Genomic DNA, 20,111 nt, shown 5'->3' with positions numbered 1-20,111 from the left:
ATGCATGCCTCAGTGTTGCTTGCCTCGAAGCGAGCATAGAAGTGATTTAGCTCGTCTGGTAGGCTCGTGTCACTGGGCAGCTCGCGGCTGTGCTTCCCTTTATAGTCTGTAATAGTTTGCAAGCCCTGCCACATCCGAAGAGCGCCGGAGCCAGTGTAGTATGATCCAATCTTAGCCCTGTATTGACACTTTGCCTGTTTGATGGTTCGTCGCAGGGCATAGTGGGATTTCTTGTAAGCTTCCGGGTTAGAGTCCCGCACCTTGAAAGCGGCAGCTCTACTCTTTAGCTCAGTACGAATGTTGGTGCTGGCTTGGACCTGGCTCTCAATAGAAGACAGGCTATGTTCACACTGGCCACAAAATGAGGTAGAAACGGAGCTGCACTTCCTGACCTCCTGCCAAATGTATGAACATATTAGAGACAAATATTTCCCTCAGATTACACAGATCCACAAAGAATTTGAAAACAAACCCAATTTTGATAAACTCCCATATCTACTGGGTGAAACACCAGCATGCCATCACAGCAGCAAGATGTGTGACCTGTTGCCACAAGAAAAGGGAAACCAGTGAAGAACAAACACTATTTATGTTTATTGATTTTCATTATTTGCACATCGTTACAACACTATATATAGACATAATATGACATTTTACATGTCTTTATTATTTTGGAACTTCTGTGAGTGTAATGTTTACTGTTCATTTTTATTGTGTATTCACTTTTGTTTATATCTACTTCACTTGCTTTGGCAATGTTAACATGTGTTTTCCATGCCAATAAAACCTTTGAATTGAATTGTGAATTGAGAGAGAGAGAGAAAGAGAAAGCAGGAGCGAGAGAGAGAGAGAGAGAGAGAGAAGGGTACAGAGAGAGAGCAGGAGAGTGAGTGTGAGAGAGAAAGAGAGCGAGAGCAGGGTAGAGAGAGAGGTAGGGAGTGATATACAGCCAAAGAGGGAGGGCAGCCACTTGGTGCACTCTTGTGGTTCTAGCAGGAGCGTCACAGCTGCTTGCTTTCTGACAGTGTGGCATTGCTCTCATATAGCACACAGCGAAAAGTGCTCCAGACAAACATTACAGTATGTATGATTGGACTTCTTCTTTCAGAGGAATATGGGTTTGCCTCCTTTTTAAAAAGTTTTTCTAACTTCTTGAATTTGTTATTTTTTCACTATCCTCTCCAGGGATGTATAAAACCAAGACAAAATTAGCAAAAAAGGATTGTTTTCGGGGTTTTAATTTGGACATTTTGGATGCATTGCATTGACAAGACAACATGTTGTCACCGGTGTTTGGAGACATAGGAGACAGACATACATGTTTGGATTATCTGGACACTTACCAGTGATACATGAAAGCTGTGAAACATGTCAGCGGGAGATTTACATTTGCTTGGAATGAACAAAAACGCAAGGGTGTGACATAGAGAGACCAAATTGTTGTGTGTTTGACTTTAAAAATGCTATTACAAAATTTTGTTTTTTACTCTTAATGCATGAAAAGTCAATTTTACCTTTGTGTATGTCTTTTCTTATGAAGATGGATTTTAACTTGAGTAGCATAGTGCTCTATGCGGTCAACACCACTGTGACCCCCTTTCACAACAATACAGGACCCTACCATCCTGCAGCGGGACCCTGGAGTTTACTATTGCTGGTGATCATCATCATGACCATCGTGGTGGGCAACCTGCTGGTCATCATCGCTATAGCACGCACATCCCAGTTACAGACTATGACTAACATCTTCATCATGTCCCTGGCCTGTGCTGACCTCATCATGGGGGTCCTGGTGGTCCCTCTGGGGGCCACCATCGTGGTGACGGGGAACTGGCAGCTGAGTGACATCTCCTGCGAGCTCTGGACCTCCGTAGATGTGCTCTGTGTCACGGCCAGCATCGAGACTCTTTGCGTGATTGCAGTGGACCGCTATATTGCTATTACAAGGCCCCTCAGGCACAAGGTTCTGCTCAATAAGTGGCGCGCCCGACTAATAGTGTGTGTGGTGTGGATTGTGTCTGCTCTGATCTCTTTTGTGCCCATCATGAACCAGCTTTGGCGGGCAGAAGAGGACCCGGAGGCCTTGGTGTGCTATCAGGACCCTGCCTGCTGTGACTTTATGACCAACAGCACTTTTGCCATTATATCCTCTGTAGTGTCATTCTACATCCCTTTGCTCATAATGATATTTGTCTATGTCAAAGTCTTCCTCATAGCCACACGACAGGTACAGCTCATAGACAAGACCCGGCTGCGCTTCCAGAATGAATGGCCAGCGCCGACGACAACACAGCTGAGCAACCACAGTTGCAACATTTTGCCCTTGGGCTATGGTGGCAGTAGCAGCTGCACCAGCTCACCTCGCAAGAGAAGCTCCAGGCGAAGACCCTCACGACTAACCGTTGTCAAGGAGCACAAGGCCCTCAAGACCTTGGGCATTATCATGGGCACCTTCACCCTCTGCTGGCTGCCTTTCTTTGTGGCTAACATCATCAACGTGTTTGACAGGAACGTGCCCCCGGGAGAGATCTTCCGCCTGCTCAACTGGCTGGGCTACATCAACTCTGGCCTCAACCCCATAATCTACTGCAGGAGCCCTGAGTTCCGCACTGCTTTCAAGAACTTGCTGGGCTGCCCCTGGTTTTCCACCCCACGATTAAACACCTTAGGTGTCTACAAGGAGAAGCGGACGCACTGCCCCTGCTTCCTGGGTTCGCCTGAGGCAGCCAGCTCTTTCCAGAAGCCCCCTGCTGCTGCCAGGCCTGAGGGGGACGAGAGCCTGGCTAGCAGTCAGAGCAGCGACAAGAGTGAGGAGCCTTCCCCAGGACCCCCACACTTTAACGGCAACACACAGTTCAGTGAATTCTCCAAACCAGAAAATGAATTGTAAGTTTCCTATTGTTATCATCTAAAATGTTGCACACAAAATTCTCTCATTCCATGATAAATCCATTAAACAATGCATAGAAAAATGGGGAGGGGGGGTCATTGTTGGAGAATTATGTTTAAATTTCACAGATCTCAAATTTGCACTTATTAGCATTTACACTATTCAATTTGATAGTGATAGTTTATCTTGAGAAGACGCCATGGTCCATGTCTATACAAGCCTTTTGTTGTCATGCAAGGCGACAAACCTAATTCTCAATCCTCCAGTATCAAAGTGAATTAAAAGAGTTAACTGACATATATTTCACTTAAGTTTTACAGAGACAATCCCTTTAGAAGTGAATTGAAAGATGACAGTTTTATGACAAAATATACAAGCATACTGTAAACCAAAGCGAGCACTGAACTTAAAGTTCAGCTTGTAAAATAAGGACCGACCAAATACAATGGGAACAAAATAAAATCAACAGAAGTACCAGAATTAACATTCCGTAGATGCTATAAATGTTTTAGTTCAGCTTACAAAAATGTTACTCCTAATTGTATTTACAAGTCTAGGCCAATTGATATCTGCTGACACACACACACATAAATTGCGTAATCAACCTATGGTAGTGTATTTCCACATTATGAAGGGAAAAGTCTCTTCATAATGTTGAAATACACTACCATAGGTTGATTACGCAATTTATGTGTGTGTGTCATTTGTCAACCATTCAATACATAATTGAAACAATGCTAAGACATCAGGAGGGCAGTGTACTGCTGCAATCCAGAGGGCATGTTTAGGATCATGTCTGTAGTTTCGCGGTATTCCTTTGGGAGAGGGGATACGTTTGGTAAATCAAACCATCTCTTTGAATCCTTCACTCACAGGTTTCGTAGAGCTCACTGGGCATGCATGTTCAATATATTTGGATATGTTCTGAATACACTAAGGTGCTGGAACAATGTAGGCCTAACAATGAATGTACTCAATGCTTACATTCTGAAAGATGAATATTACAACATTATAACGCAATGTGAAATGTAATATGCAAATATTCATGTTTGTGTAGATCCATATCAAAGATAATTATCAATGATTATTATCAAAGTAATTAATTTCAAGACTGTAGATTAATTTATAATTGCTGCTACCGTATTATGTTACCTTTGAATGTGGCACATTATACAAATTAATAACATATTACCAAGGGTTCTCAAAAAAACAAATAATTTCAAATCCCCATGTGTAATTTAGGCTTCTGTAGCTGTTTACTCTACTATACCCTTAACCACCTCTTCTTGCTGTGTCTTGGAAACTTCAATACCAATTAATTATCCATTTAGAAACTAAAGGTTGATAAAATGGTAAGAAAACATACAAATTAATATAGCTTTTTTTATGACAAAAAATATGCATTATAGTAAAGTATTGTACATCAAAACTAAACCCAATTAAAAGTGTCCAAAAGTGTGAATGTCTGATGCAGACATTATAGAGGGGCTTCCCAATAGAGTGAGTTGATGGTGTTTATGCCTCTGCTAGGGCCCCTCTGCAGCCTGTCCAACAACCGCCCACAGCTGATAACCCTTTATCACTGAGCCACAAGACTTCCGCTCACCGGGAGAGGCTGTTTACAAGACAAATAGCCATTGGGAGCACACATAAGAGCATGGTTTGTTTATGGTTAGACTGCTAAACATGTGTCTTACCAAACCAATCCAATTTGCAGAGAGTCACTTATACTATACAGATGCTGGGATCAGGTTACCTTTTTAATGACTACCAATTTAATCCATAACAAGTGCCTTCACTCACTTCTGACTTCTCACTGCATCAATTTACAGTTGAAGTGTAGTAGGCTGTGTTATCTATACTGATCTTGTTCCGTGGGTTTCAGGGGCAGTTAGGAATCATTATGAGTGCACATTCTTCTCTAACATGCAAATACTGGATCTAACGATGACTTTAAAAGCTCTATAGCTGACAACAGTCCAGTAATATGAATAGGCCAGTGACATGCAATATATATATTTTTTATGTAAACAGTTCATTTGCAGTGTCACAATTGTTTCCGAAATGTTGCAATCTCTGAGCTCTTTAACAGATGCAATTAATTGGGCAGAAACGTAGGAACCATTTAAGAGTGTCCAGTAATTCAGCCTGTGTAAGAAGGCTATAGCTCACTGTACTAGAGTGAGATCATTAGGTGTATCAGAAAAACCGGGCCGTGGCTTTGACAGTCTATTGAATGTGAATAATAATGCGTGAACTCCCTATTAGCCCCGGGAAGGCAGGGGGATAGGCTAGGACAGAGCATGAATCAGGGATACCTAGCTAGCACATAACATTCTGAGAACCATATGTTTCTTAGGTGGGAATTTCAGTACTTTAGCATAACATTTTCTATAGGTTTCCTCATGGTTCTATTTAAAGTTATGTTCTCAGAACATTAAGAAAACTTTCCATAAAAACCACTAGAAAACATTAGTAACATTCAAAGAACTTTCTAATAATTATATTTTAAAACAGATACATCTGGTTAAGTGTGTTCAGGTGTGTTGGCCACACCCACTAATTGGCCACACGTAATCTTAATGAGTGCTTGTTTCCTTTGAAATGGGGTCTGTTTGAATCAAAGTAAAAAATAGGGGACTCATCATAGATATCTGTTTTAGCATGGACAGTGCCATTTCTATTAGACATTGCCATCATCCACCATTTTAAAGCAGTTAAGTAGTTAACTGGTTGGGGATTCCTATGGTTTTTAGCCTCAATGGCACTGCCGATGCCATCAAAGACGCTATAATGGCACTGATATAAAGATGAGTCCTTTATATATATCTCTGTGGTTTGACTAGACTAGAGGACGACTGATTAATCGGAATAGCCAATTAATTAGGGCCGATTTCAAGTTTTCATAACAATCGGTAATCAGTATTTTTGGATACTGATTGGCCAATTTTTTTTACACCTTTATTTAACTAGGCAAGTCAGTAAAGAACACATTCTTATTTTCAATGACGGCCTAGGAACGGTGGGTTAACTGCCTTGTTCAGGGGCAGAACGACAGATTTTTACCTTGTCAGCTCGGGGATTCGTTTTTGCAACCTTCCGGTTACGAGTCCAACGCTCTAACCACCTGCCTTACATTGCACTTCACGAGGAGCCTGCGTGGCAGGCTGACTACCTGTTAAGCGAGGGCAGCAAGAAGCCTAGGTAAGTTGCTCGCTAGCATTAAACGTATCTTGTAAAAAACAATCAATCTTAACATAATTACTAGTTAACTACACATGGTTGATGATATTACTAGTTTATCTAGCGTGTCCTGCGTTGCATATAATCAATTCGGTGCCTGTTAATTTCTCATTGAATCACAGCCTACTTCGCCAAACGTGTGATGAAGTGTGAACGTGTGATGAACGTGTAAACGTGTGATGATGCAAGCAGTCAGGGTATATGCAGGAGTTTGGGCCATCTGGCTCATTGCGAACTGTGTGAAGTACATTTATTCTTAACAAAGACTGTAATTAATTTGCCAGAATTGTACATAATTATGACATAACATTGAAAGGTTGTACAATGTAACAGCAACATTTAGACTTAGGGATGCCATCCGTTAGATAAAATACGGAACGGTTCCGTATTTCACTGAAAGAATAAACGTTTTGCTTTCGAAGTGATAGTTTCCGGATTCGACCATATTAATCACCAAAGGCTTATATTTCTGTGTGTTATTATGTTCATAATTAAGTCTGTGATTTGATAGAGCAGTCTGACTGAGCGTGTTATGTACTTGAGTGAAGACCCAAAAGCGGTTTTAACAGAAAACAGAGTTCTTTAATGAAAAAACAGGAATGGCATAAATCCTCTTCCAACGTAGTCAATGGAACAAAAGAACGTAGTATAATGCAGGATGCACCTGCCAGGCAGACTCCGACAGGATAGGACAAGGTGGAAGCAAACGGGACGACAGCTTGCTTCTGGCATCAAAAACACAAACAAGAATCAGACACTGAAAGTAGCAGGAACAGAGAGAGAAATAGAGACCTAATCAGAGGGGGAAGAGAGAACAGGTGGGGAAAGAGTGAATGAGCTAGTTAGGGGAGATGTAGAACAGCTGAAGAATGAGAGACAGAGAAGGTAACCTAAAAAGACCAGCAGAGAGAGACAGAGTGAAGAGAAAGGACAGGAACAGACATAACAAGACATGACAGTACCCCCCACTCACCGAGCGCCTCCTGGCGCACTCGAGGAGGAAACCTGGCGGCAACGGAGGAAATCATCGATCAGCGAACGGTCCAGCACGTCCCGAGAGGGAACCCAACTCCTCTCCTCAGGACCGTACCCCTCCCAATCCACTAGGTACTGATGACCCACGGCCCCGAGGGCGCATGTCCAAAATCTTACGAACCCTGTAGATGGGTGCGCCCTCGACAAGGATGGGGGGGGAGGGACGAGCGGGGGCGCGAAGAACGGGCTTAACACAGGAGACATGGAAGACCGGGTGAACGCGACGAAGATAGCGCGGGAGAAGAAGTCGCACTGCGACAGGATTAATGACCTGAGAAATACGGAACGGACCAATGAACCGCGGGGCCAACTTGCGAGAAGCTGTCTTAAGGGGAAGGTTCTGAGTGGAGAGCCATACTCTCTGACCGCAACAATATCTAGGACTCTTGGTCCTACGCTTATTAGCGGCCCTCACAGTCTGCGCCCTATTACGGCAAAGTGCCGACCTGACCCCCTTCCAGGTGCGCTCGCAACGCTGGACAAAAGCCTGAGCGGAGGGGACGCAGGACTCGGCGAGCTGAGAAGAGAACAGCGGAGGCTGGTACCCGAGGCTACTCTGAAAAGGGGATAGACCGGTAGCAGACGAGGGAAGCGAGTTGTGGGCGTACTCTGCCCAGGGGTGCTGTTCTGACCAAGACGCAGGGTTACGAAAAGAAAGACTGCGTAAAATGCGACCAACAGTCTGATTGGCCCGTTCGGCTTGACTGGGGATGAAAGCCGGACGAGAGACTGACGGAAGCCCCAATCAAACGGCAAAACTCCCTCCAAAATTGGGACGTGAACTGCGGGCCTCTGTCGGAAACGACGTCAGAAGGAAGGCCATGAATTCGGAAAACATTCTCGATAATGATCTGAGCCGTCTCCTTAGCAGAAGGGAGCTTATCGAGAGGAATGAAATGAGCCGCCTTAGAGAATCTATCGACAACCGTAAGAATAACTGTCTTCCCCGCTGATGAAGGCAGTCCGGTGATAAAATCTAAAGCGATGTGAGACCACGGTCGAGAGGGAATGGGAAGCGGTCTGAGAGGGCCGGCAGGAGGAGAGTTCCCAGATTTAGTCTGCGCGCAGACCGAACAAGCGGCGACAAATCGACGCGCGTCACGTTCCCGAGTGGGCCACCAGAAACGCTGGCGAATGGAAGCGAGCGTACCCCGAACGCCGGGGTGGCCGGCTAACTTGGCAGAGTGGGCCCACTGAAGAACGGCCGGACGAGTAGGAACGGGAACGAACAGAAGGTTCCTAGGACAAGCTCGCGGCGACGGAGTGTGAGCGAGTGCTTGCTTTACCTGCCTCTCAATTCCCCAGACAGTCAACCCGACAACACGCCCGTCAGGGAGAATCCCCTCGGGGTCGGTGGAGACCTCAGAAGAACTGAAGAGACGAGATAAAGCATCAGGCTTGGTGTTTTTGAGCCCGGACGATAAGAAATAACAAACTCGAAACGAGCGAAAAACAGAGCCCAACGAGCCTGACGCGCATTAAGTCGTTTGGCTGAACGGATGTACTCAAGGTTCCTATGGTCAGTCCAAACGACAAAAGGAACGGTCGCCCCCTCCAACCACTGTCGCCATTCGCCTAGGGCTAAGCGGATGGCGAGCAGTTCGCGATTACCAACATCATAGTTACGTTCTGACGGCGATAAGCGATGAGAGAAAAACGCGCAAGGATGGACCTTGCCGTCAGAGAGAGAGCGCTGAGAAAGAATGGCTCCCACGCCCACCTCTGACGCGTCAACCTCAACAACAAACTGTCTAGAGATGTCAGGTGTAACAAGAATAGGAGCGGATGTAAAACGATTCTTAAGAAGATCAAAAGCTCCCTGGGCGGAAACGGACCACTTAAAGCACGTCTTAACAGAAGTAAGGGCTGTGAGGGGAGCTGCCACCTGACCGAAATTACGGATGAAACGACGATAGAAATTAGCGAAGCCCAGAAAGCGCTGCAGCTCGACGCGTGACTTAGGAACGGGCCAATCAATGACAGCCTGGACCTTAGCGGGATCCATCTTAATGCCCTCAGCGGAAATAACGGAACCGAGAAAAGGGACAGAGGCGGCATGAAAAATGCACTTCTCAGCCTTCACATAAAGACAGTTCTCCAAAAGGCGCTGGAGGACGCGTCGCACGTGCTGAACATGAATCGAGAGAGACGGAGAAAAAAATCAGGATATCGTCCATGTAAACGAAAACAAAAATGTTCAGCATGTCTCTCAGGACGTCGTTAACTAGTGCCTGAAAGACAGCTGGAGCGTTAACGAGGCCGAAAGGAAGAACCCGGTATTCAAAGTGCCCTAACGGAGTGTTAAACGCCGTCTTCCACTCGTCCCCCCTCCCTGATGCGCACGAGATGGTAGGCGTTACGAAGGTCCAATTTGGTGAAAAACCTGGCTCCCTGCAGGATCTCGAAGGCTGAAGACATAAGAGGAAGCGGATAACGATTCTTAACTGTTATGTCATTCAGCCCTCGATAATCCACGCATGGGCGCAGGGACCCGTCCTTCTTCTGAACAAAAAAAACCCCCGCTCCGGCGGGAGAGGAGGAGGAGACTATGGTACCGGCGTTGAGCGAAACCGACAAATAATCCTCGAGAGCCTTACGTTCGGGAGCCGACAGAGAGTATAATCTACCCGGGGGGAGTAGTTCCCGGAAGGAGATCAATACTACAGTCATACGACCGGTGTGGAGGGAGAGAAGTGGCCTTGGAACGACTGAACACCGTGCGCAGATCGTGATACTCCTCCGGCACCCCTGTCAAATCGCCAGGCTCCTCCTGTGAAGTAGAGACAGAGGAAACAGGAGGGATAGCAGACTTTAAACAGGTCACATGACAAGAAACATTCCAGGATAGGATAGTATTACTAGACCAATTAATAGAAGGGTTATGGCGCACTAGCCAGGGATGACCCAAAACAACAGGTGTAAAAGGTGAACGAAAAATTAAAAAAGAAATGGTTTCGCTATGATTACCAGAGACAGTGAGGGTTAAAGGCAGCGTCTCACGCTGAATCTTGGGGAGAGAACTACCATCTAAAGCGAACAAGGCCGTGGGCTCCCTAACTGTCTGAGAGGAATGTCATGTTCCCGAGCCCAGGTCTCGTCCATAAAACAGCCCTCCGCCCCAGAGTCTATCAAGGCACTGCAGGAAGCAGATGAACCGGGCCAGCGGAGATGGACCGGAAAGGTAGTGCGTGATCCAGAAGGAGAGGCCTGAGTAGTTGCGCTCACCAGTAGCCCTCCCTTTACTGATGAGCTCTGGCTTTTACTGGACATGAGGTGACAAAATGACCAGCGGAGCCGCAGTAGAGACAGAGGCGATTGGTGATTCTCCGTTCCTTCTCCTTGGCCGAGATGCGGATACCCCCAGCTGCATAGGCTCAGCATCCGAGCCGGCGGAGGAGGGTGGCAGTGATGCGGCAGGTGGCAGTGATGTGGAGAGGGGAGCAACGGAGAACGCGAGCTCCTTTCCACGAGCTCGGCGACGAAGATCAAACCGTCGCTCTATGCGAATAGCGAGAGCTATTAAGGAGTCCAGACAGGAAGGAACCTCCCGGGAGAGGATCTCATCCTTAACCTCGACGAGGAGACCCTCCAGAAAACGAGCGAGCAAAGCCGGCTCGTTCCAGTCACTAGAGGCAGCGAGAGTGCGAAACTCAATAGAATAATCCGTTATGGATCTATTCCCCTGACATAGGGAAGACAGGGCCCTGGAAGCCTCCTCGCCAAAAACAGAACGGTCAAAAACCCGTATCATCTCCTCCTTAAAGTCCTGATACTGGTTAATACACTCAGCCCTCGCCTCCCAGATTGCCGTGCCCCACTCACGCGCCCGTCCGGTAAGGAGAGAAATGACGTAGGCGATGCGGGCTTCGCTCCTGGAGTAAGTGTTGGGCTGGAGAGAGAACACCACATCACACTGAGTGAGGAATGAGCGGCACTCAGTGGGCTCCCCAGAGTAACACGGCGGGTTGTTGATCCTGGGCTCCGGAGACTCGGAAACCCTGGAAGTGGGCGGTGGATCGAGGTGGAGTTGGTGAACCTGTCTTGTGAGGTCGGAGACTTGGACGGCCAGGGTCTCAACGGCATGTCGAGCAGCAGACAATTCCTCCTTGTGTCTGCCTAGCATCGCTCCCTGGATCTCGACGGCGGAGTGAAAAGGGTCCGGAGCCGCTGGGTCCATTCTTGGTCTGATTCTTCTGTTATGTACTTGAGTGAAGACCCAAAAGCGGTTTTAACAGAAAACAGAGTTCTTTAATGAAAAAACAGGAATGGCATAAATCCTCTTCCAACGTAGTCAATGGAACAAAAGAACGTAGTATAATGCAGGATGCACCTGCCAGGCAGACTCCGACAGGATAGGACAAGGTGGAAGCAAACGGGACGACAGCTTGCTTCTGGCATCAAAAACACAAACAAGAATCAGACACTGAAAGTAGCAGGAACAGAGAGAGAAATAGAGACCTAATCAGAGGGGGAAGAGAGAACAGGTGGGGAAAGAGTGAATGAGCTAGTTAGGGGAGATGTAGAACAGCTGAAGAATGAGAGACAGAGAAGGTAACCTAAAAAGACCAGCAGAGAGAGACAGAGTGAAGAGAAAGGACAGGAACAGACATAACAAGACATGACAGAGCGGTGGTAGGCAGCAGCAGGCTCGTAAGCATTCATTCAAACAGCACTTTCAAACAGTGAGTTCGCCAGCAGCTCTTCGCCAGCAGCTCTTCGCAATGCTTCCAGCATTGCTCTGTTTATGACTATCAACTCCCGAGATTAGGGTGGTGTAACCGATGTGAAATGGCTAGCTAGTTAGCGGGGTGCGCACTAATAGTGTTTCAAACGTCACTCGCTCTGAGACTTGGAGTAGTTGTTCCCCTTGCCCTGCAAGGGCCTCTGCTTTTGTGGAGCGATGGGTAATGATGCTTCAAGGGTGGCTGTTGTTGATGTGTTCCTGGTTCGAGCCCAGGTAGGGGCGAGGAGAGGGACGGAAGCTATACTGTTACACTAAAGTGCCTATAAGAACATCCAATAGTCAAATGTATATGAAATACAGATGGTATAGAGAGAAATAGTCCTATAATAACTATAACCTAAAACGTCTTACCTGGGAATATTGAAGACTCATGTTAAAAGGAAACACCAGCTTTCATATGTTCTCATGTTCTAAGCAAGGAACATATTGCACTTTTACTTTCTTCTCCAACACTTTGTTTTTCCATTATTTAAACCAAATTGAACATGTTTCCATTATTTATTTGAGGCTAAATTGATTTTATTGATGTATTATATTAAGTTAAAATAAGTGTTCATTCAGTATTGTTTTAATTGTCATTATTACAAATTAATTATTTAATCGGACGATTAATTGGTATCGGCTTTTTTTGGTCCTCCAATAATCGGTATCGGCGTTGAAAAATCCTAATCGGTCAACCTCTAGACGAAACTAAAATAAACAGCTTTGTGTGAGTTTAAAAAATATGGCATGCGAGCTTATCCTGGTGGCGCAGTGGACTAATAACCTGATTTTTGAATAACTACCTCATCTCTATACCCCACATATACAATTATCTCTAAGGTCCATCAGTCGAGCAGTACATTTCAAACACAGATTCAACCACAAAGACCAGGGAGGTTTCCAATGCCTCACAAAGAAAGGCACCTATTGGTAGATGGTTAAACATTTAAAAAGCAGACATGCTTTCCCTTTGAGCATGGTGAAGTTATTAATTACACTTTGGAAGGTATATAAATACACACAGTCACTACAAAGATACAGGTATCCTTCGGAACTCAGTTGCCAAAAAAGAAGGAAACCGCTCAGGGATTTCATTGCGAAGCCAATGGTGATTTAAAACAGTTACAGAGTTTAAAGGCTGTGATTAGCTGTGATAGGAGAAAACTGAGGATGGATTAACAACATTGTAGTTACTCCACAATACTAACCTAAATGACAAAGTGAAATGAAGGAAGCCTGTACAAAATAAAAATATTCCAAAACATGCATCCGGTTTGCAAGAAGGCACTAAAGCAATACTGCAAAACATTTGGCAAAGCAATTCACGTTTTGTCCTGAATACAAAGTGTTATGTTTGGGGCAAATCCAACACAACACATTACTAAGTACTACTCTCCATATTTTCAAGCATGGTGGTGGCTGCATCATGTTATGGGTAGGCTTGTAATCGTTAAGGATTGTGGATTTTTTCAGGATAAAACATTTACGGAACGGAGCTAAGCACAGGCAACATCTTAGATGAAACCTGGGTTCAGTCTGCTTTCCACCAGACACTGGGAGATGAATTCACCTTTCAGCAGGACAATAACTTAAAACACAAGGCCAAATCTACACTGGAGTTGCTTACCAAGAAGACAGTGAATGAGTGGCTGAGTTACAGTTTTGACTTAAATCTACTTGAAAATCTATGGAAAGACCCCAAAATGGTTGTCTAGCAATGATTAACAACTCATTTGACAGAGCTTGAAGAATTTAGAAAATAATAAATAGGCACAATTTGCACAATCATGGTGTGGAAAGCTTTTAGAGACTTACCAAGAAAGACTTACAGTTGTAATAGCTAACAAAAGTGTTTCTACAAAGTATTGACTCAGGGGTGTGAATACTTTTGTAAATGAGATATTGTTGTATTTCATTTCCAATACATTTTAAAAATGTTCTAAAAACATGTTTTCACTATTATGGGGAATTGAGTGTAGTAGAGTGAATTTGTTTTTTGCTCCCATTTTGAATCCAGGTGGTAAAACAACAAAATGTAGAATAAGTCAAGGGGTATGAATACTTTCTGATTGCACTGTATGTTGGAATCTCACTGATGCCACACCACAATAAAAAATGAATATGTTTGCATGATTAATGCCTATGAAAAATAATTGTGTCTTATCTGTGCTTGGAGTTCAAAACAGTTAACCCAAACTTAGCTAGTAGTGTTATTAAAGGTATTATTGAAACATGTTCTCAGAACGTTATTTAATTACCTTCAAATAACTTGTCATTTCTGTTCTCAGAACATCAATAAAGCCTCCCATGAAAGTTTTCAGGGAACCATAGTAAAACATTCTCAGAACCTCCCTGCAACCTAAAAATGTATGTTCCAGAACAGGCGAAATGTTCACTTCCGTTCTCAGAGGTTTAAAAAACACTCCATTTTAACGGTCAAGAAACGTATGGCTTCATTCCCAGAACCAATGAGAAACTTAAAACTTATGTTCCCACAACTTCCAAGGAACTAAATGTGCTAGCAGGGTAATGACTATTGTTATATCTAGTCTTATGACTATTTGTTCATGACAAAATGCCCTAAATAGGGAATGGAGCTTTGTACAAATTATTGCTAATTCATTGTTCCAAACAAAGTCGATGCCACATGGGAAATTCATGATGGTAGTTAGATGTCCACATACTCTTGGCCGTGCAGTGTATTTTATAAATGATACATATCACATAAATATCATAAATATCAAAGCTATCCTTCATTAAGAAATACATGGAATGTGACATAATTAAACTAAACCCTGTGTAATTTGTTCATTCTGTACAGTACAGTCTTTTTTACTAGCATGCATAGCAGCAAAATAATCAAATTACTGTAGCTAATGTCCTCAGAGTTTCTCATATCAAACTGTTTTTAGATCTAAAGAGGAACAGCTGCTACTGTTTTAGTCCTCATGATGCGGCAGCACTACAGCATCTTGTAATAGTTATCACATACCCATTCTCTTTTATAAGCAGTGGTATGCTCTGCAGTGGCCTGCTCAGTATGGATCAGGGGAAATGTGATAAGACTGTAATGCAAGGGGAAACAGTAAATGATTGAAGAACACATTCTAATTTAAAATGTGCCCTAATACTGTTTGGTTATACAAGGCCAACACAATCAAGATTGCAGGTTCAACCTCTAGAGCACTATTTCATTATCTTCAATTGAGCCATTCAGCAAAGAGTGAATGCCTGTTTTGTTAACAATTCAGCCAGACTCAGATAGAACAAACAGGACATTTCCTCCATGGGACAAAATGACTGTATAATAGAGAGAAGCCGTTATCACAAAAAAAATAACATGTGATCATCATATTAATTAAGCATCAATAATGGCAGAGCCTCTATAAAAGCATGATAAAAGATAGGTTTGTTTTGCAATGGCTTTGCAACCATTAGCTCAGTGGTACTAACTTTTGTGTTTGCCCTGGCACTAAAAGGTTGTGTCCCAAATGACCAACTGACAGAGTCATGCAGCTTTCAGTGGAATAGCTTTGTGGGACATGCCTGGAACAGTAATTCCCATCTGATGGCTGATGGACTAAACTCTCTTTCTGTATGCTACCAAGCAACTGAGACTGAGGCATGATCTCACCCCTTGGGGTGATCCAGGGCCAAATGCCTCAAGATATATTTATCCAAACACCATGTCCCTCAACAGAAACATGTAGTGTGTCAGATATTGTTATCAAAATCACCTCCCAAAATACAGCAAATGAAAGATTCCTAGAATTCTCATCAAATTCTCACAGAAGTCCTGGGTTAAGAAGTTGCTGTGCGGCACCTATATTCAGTTCAGTAATGGATTAAGTGCAATAACACTCACGAGGTGTCACAACAAGCAATGAAGGCCAACATGTTGTGACAGTTTGAACTCAGACACAACTCTCTAATGGATATGTTCAGAGCAAATTGAATTGCACAGATTAGAGAGACACATTACACTGTATTTTCACCCTCTGAACTTGTGTTGTTGTTTCAGCTTCCAATTGTTTGGCACGGCAAATATATCAGGCAAGAAATAGCTTTTGGAGAGAATCCACCAAGAGGAGAGGCAGTGGAAATATGTCGATCTGCGGCCCAGCCTAATGTACTGAGTGATTCAGAGTGCATGCCACAATTGGCTTATTACTCCAAATGACTGAGTAAACATTTATACACACATTAGGTGACACCAGCACTATTTTCAACAGACATTGGTGATGTCCTGGCTTGGGTCCTAGATATAGAGCTACATGCTGAGTTTGTAACGCTACCCAGCAATGTGTAAAATCTAAATCCTTTCTCCCGGAGAGTGGAATGCAACGCTGTCTTATTATGAATAAACAGAAACATTGTACTCTGTTGTACATCATTTGTCAGTTAAACAGCATTTGTCATCATCACTGGTATCAACGGTAAAAAATCCAGTCAATATTTAGAAAGTCATTACAGTTCGTCCATGCATCTATTTCTCCTAATGGTATCAATGAAATACACTGTACATACTTTTCAGTTATAGGCATGCAGGATGGCCACAGAAAATATGCGCATCAATTAAGTTATATTTGTAAAACGAATAAAACAGTTGACAGTTGACAGATGAAAGCAAGCCTTTTCATTCTGGCACAAATAAATCACATTGTACAATCTTTAACACAATGGTCACTTTTTCAAATTACAGCAGGTGACAAGAATTGTATATAAAAAAAGTGTCACGATTCTATAAAATTAGAAACTGCAGCAGTAGCGACTTACCCAGGAAATTACCTGAACTAGAGCTCTTCATGTGCAGTCGTCCATGACAGACCAAAAATGTTCCTTTTAAATATGTGAGCACTGCCATCAACTGAGCACCACATGCTATATAAGTATTTTGTTGGATTAGAAAGAGATATTACCTCAGAGAGCATGAAATTAGGAACAGGATCAGCTAAAGCATGGTAATGACACTCTTCGACACTCATTGTCAATGAGAGCTGAGTATCTGATCAAATCCTACAGCATCATAGAGCAGGCCTAAATGGTGTGGTATTGGAGTTGAGTAAGTAGTTCAACATGGGACACATCTTAAAATGGTGAGAGGAGATTGAAGTCAATGTTTTACTGCACTGTCTGCAGTTGAATAAAGCAACAAAAAAATGTAGGTAATTTAAATCAACTTAATCTCATTGATTGTTTCTTTCCAATTTACTGTAGTGTTGATAGTAATACCCTGAGGCCTGGAAAGAAACATCTATGTGTTGGAAGGTTCTTAATGGTGAGGAACCATGTGCTCCAGGTGGTTCTTAAGAAACTGCAAACAACTTGATTGAAATATTTTAGTGCCATCAATCATAGAAATCAACATATTTGGCACTTCCACTGTAGTAGACAGGATTACAAAATAAACCCTTTGGCCCCATACCTGCCAGAGGCAAGACCTCAATTTCTGACCACAAAGTCCACCTTTGCCTGTTGACATGTACTGTAAAAGAAAATACACTTAACTCAAATGATGGATGTCTCTGCCTGAGACTTTGGGATGAAGCGAAAGCCAAATTTGAACTAGGATTTAAACTACACATGCAATTATTTCCCTCAGAAGACCAAGTGAAAGTACAGTACTTGCTTTATAAGGGCTAAGGGTACTTGAGTCGTATTTCATAAAATGTTTTCATTTTTCTGTAGATTTCTCTAGCAAAACAATGGTGGGCATTGTTTATATTTTCCTGCGTAGACATGTACTGTAAAACTGATAGGATCAGAATCTTTGGCATTTTGAAAAAAGGATTGGTTGGGTATGTTTGGGGGAAAGAGAAACCTACTAGAGTACACACTACCATGAAGTGATTGATGGGGATAGGATGGAAATTAATCAATCAGGAGAGATATGTTGAGAAGCTCAAACTCAAATAAGCAGTAAAACTGTTTCCCAGTTTGAAATGAACCCAAATCCCACAATGTTCAATACATTTATGTAAGATACACATTTCCACCTCCTCCCACCATGTCAGAGTAACCTCTCACAAAGGGCATTTGCCAAGTCAAACAAACACATAATCTCCTGATGAGACCATTAGTTGGCCTTCATATCTGGATTCTTTAACAGTAAATGAGCGTGTGTTTGGGATTTAATGGGAGGATGGGGTGAACAACAAGTCTGATATTGCAAATTAAATGTAAATGACATGATCAAATAAGATCTTTGGATCAATTTCAGGGTTGGATCCCAATGCTTTGAGTTCCATTCCATCATTTTGTAAAAATAAATATTTTCCAAAAAGGTGAGGTCTTGAATATACAGTATCAATGCAAAAATCTCATCTTCTCCAAGGCTGGGAAAACAAAACACCTTTTATTTTAGAGTCGATATTTCACCATTGATACAATAGCCACTTTCTGCTGGCTCTGAATTTGTTACAGTAAAATGTGCTTAGTATATTTTGGCTAATATGGCATCAACATTCCACAAAAGTAATTATCTTGCAAACCGAAATGACATTTTTAGTACTCAGTGAATCATAGGCTTTAACAATGTCTGGAATATGAAGTATGACAGGAATATGACTCAATACAGTAAGCACAAAAACTCAGTTCTCCTTATTAACTCAGTTTCACATTACAGGAATTGGACGGGTGAAAAACTGACTTTCACAACTGACTGAGCAGAGATTGGAATGGCTGAGATGACACTGCGAAAAGGAAAACCAAAGGAGATGGCAGACGAGCTGGTCCTGGTGAATATGGGCAAGGAAGATTGACTGATGTCAAAACCCTGAGAAGGAGAACTGGACTGGGCAGTTTGGGTTGGCTGGTCTGGACTTTGGGAGTAGCACCAGTTTAAAGGTGCTAATCACAAGACCTGAAGACCAACTGTGTTAACACACCACCCTGCCACATGTAGGCCTGAGACTGTGAGGATAGCTCACTGTTCACTGCAATACAACATCAAATAAATCATCATCATTAACTGACTTATCCTGGCATTGGCTACCACCAACACGCTCACAGCATACTGTGTACAATAGGACAGACTCTTCCCTGACAACCAGAAAGGATTTCAGTAGCTCTTAGGACGTGACGCAGTAATACACAGTGATGTATGGTCAAAAGTGGGGAATCAGAATACATTTTGTACATTATCTAATGCTAAATTATTTATTTATTTATTATATCTCAACTTTATCTGTAAATGCAAAACTTGTCAACTTAATACAGGAATATTATGCCATATGTCTTTACTGTCCAGTAATGTCCATAGTGTAGCAACAGGTTTTCTTTTCAGATTTCATATCATCAACCTCTTCACTGCCAAATCAACCTAATTAAAAACTGCAACTGAAATAAGTGTTCTGATCAAGGACATTAACATATTATTTTATAAATAGTGATATGTAACTAAAATACATAAATTGCACAAAACAGTCAATTATGAATGTAAGGCAATGACTGCCAACTAATCCATGAAAACCTAAGATGATTTGAAGCATCAGCCACACTAAATTTACCAGCACACCTATCAGGTGTACTGACCCACAGCCAAATTACATCATTATGGTGCTTCATACACACAGCAGGACCATCTGCATCACTGATTGCAGACATTGCATTGACCCATAAGATCTACTAACACTTCCTTGCATCTCGTGCAGCATATTTGCTCATAACTTATTTATTGTGTATCATTGTTGATGCTATAGGATGTCATATGAGTACAAAAATGTGTTAATTTTTTATTTTTAGACAGCAATGAAGCAGTGAATGAGTGTGATGTAATTTCCAAAAATAACATTAATTCAATATTGGTAAGTTAAGTCATTATGAATTCTGACAATTGGTACCTCTACAAACCATTCACTAATCATATGACTGTACAACTGAAGTAAATGACAAGGTTTCCATGATCCTTCTCACTTGTATCAATGTGTGAAAGAGAGGGAGCAGAGAGAGACAGAAACAGAGAAAGAGAGTGAGTGAGACAGTTAGAGAAAGAAACAGAGAAAGAGAGTGAGTCAGTGAGTGAGTGAGACAGAGGTAGAGACAGAAACAGAGAAAGAGAGTGAGTCAGTGAGTAAGTGAGACATAGTTAGAGACAGAAAAAAGGGAGACAGACAGACAGAGATAGTGGAGGGTGAGTGAGAGGGCGAATTTTGGCTGTAGAGAAATACATGTAGTCTGTCTCTCACTCTAGGGGAATAAGCCCTGGAACGCATAACG

General features: G+C 42.8%; 1 protein-coding gene across 1 annotated transcript; it reads left to right on the top strand.

The window, feature by feature from the left end:
• Positions 1-936: 936 nt before the first annotated feature.
• On the top strand, positions 937-19,798 carry LOC135514109 (beta-1 adrenergic receptor-like). The gene is made up of 2 exons (XM_064937326.1): positions 937-2,886; positions 18,520-19,798. The coding sequence occupies exons 1-2, from the start codon at positions 1,493-1,495 to the stop codon at positions 18,557-18,559; spliced, it is 1,434 nt and encodes a 477-aa protein (XP_064793398.1). The 5' UTR covers positions 937-1,492; the 3' UTR covers positions 18,560-19,798.
• The last annotated feature ends 313 nt before the right edge of the window (positions 19,799-20,111 follow it).

This window comes from Oncorhynchus masou, chromosome 25 (assembly GCF_036934945.1).
Source record: "Oncorhynchus masou masou isolate Uvic2021 chromosome 25, UVic_Omas_1.1, whole genome shotgun sequence".
NCBI classification, from domain to species: domain Eukaryota; kingdom Metazoa; phylum Chordata; class Actinopteri; order Salmoniformes; family Salmonidae; genus Oncorhynchus; species Oncorhynchus masou.
This window is presented reverse-complemented; position numbering and strand designations above follow the sequence as displayed.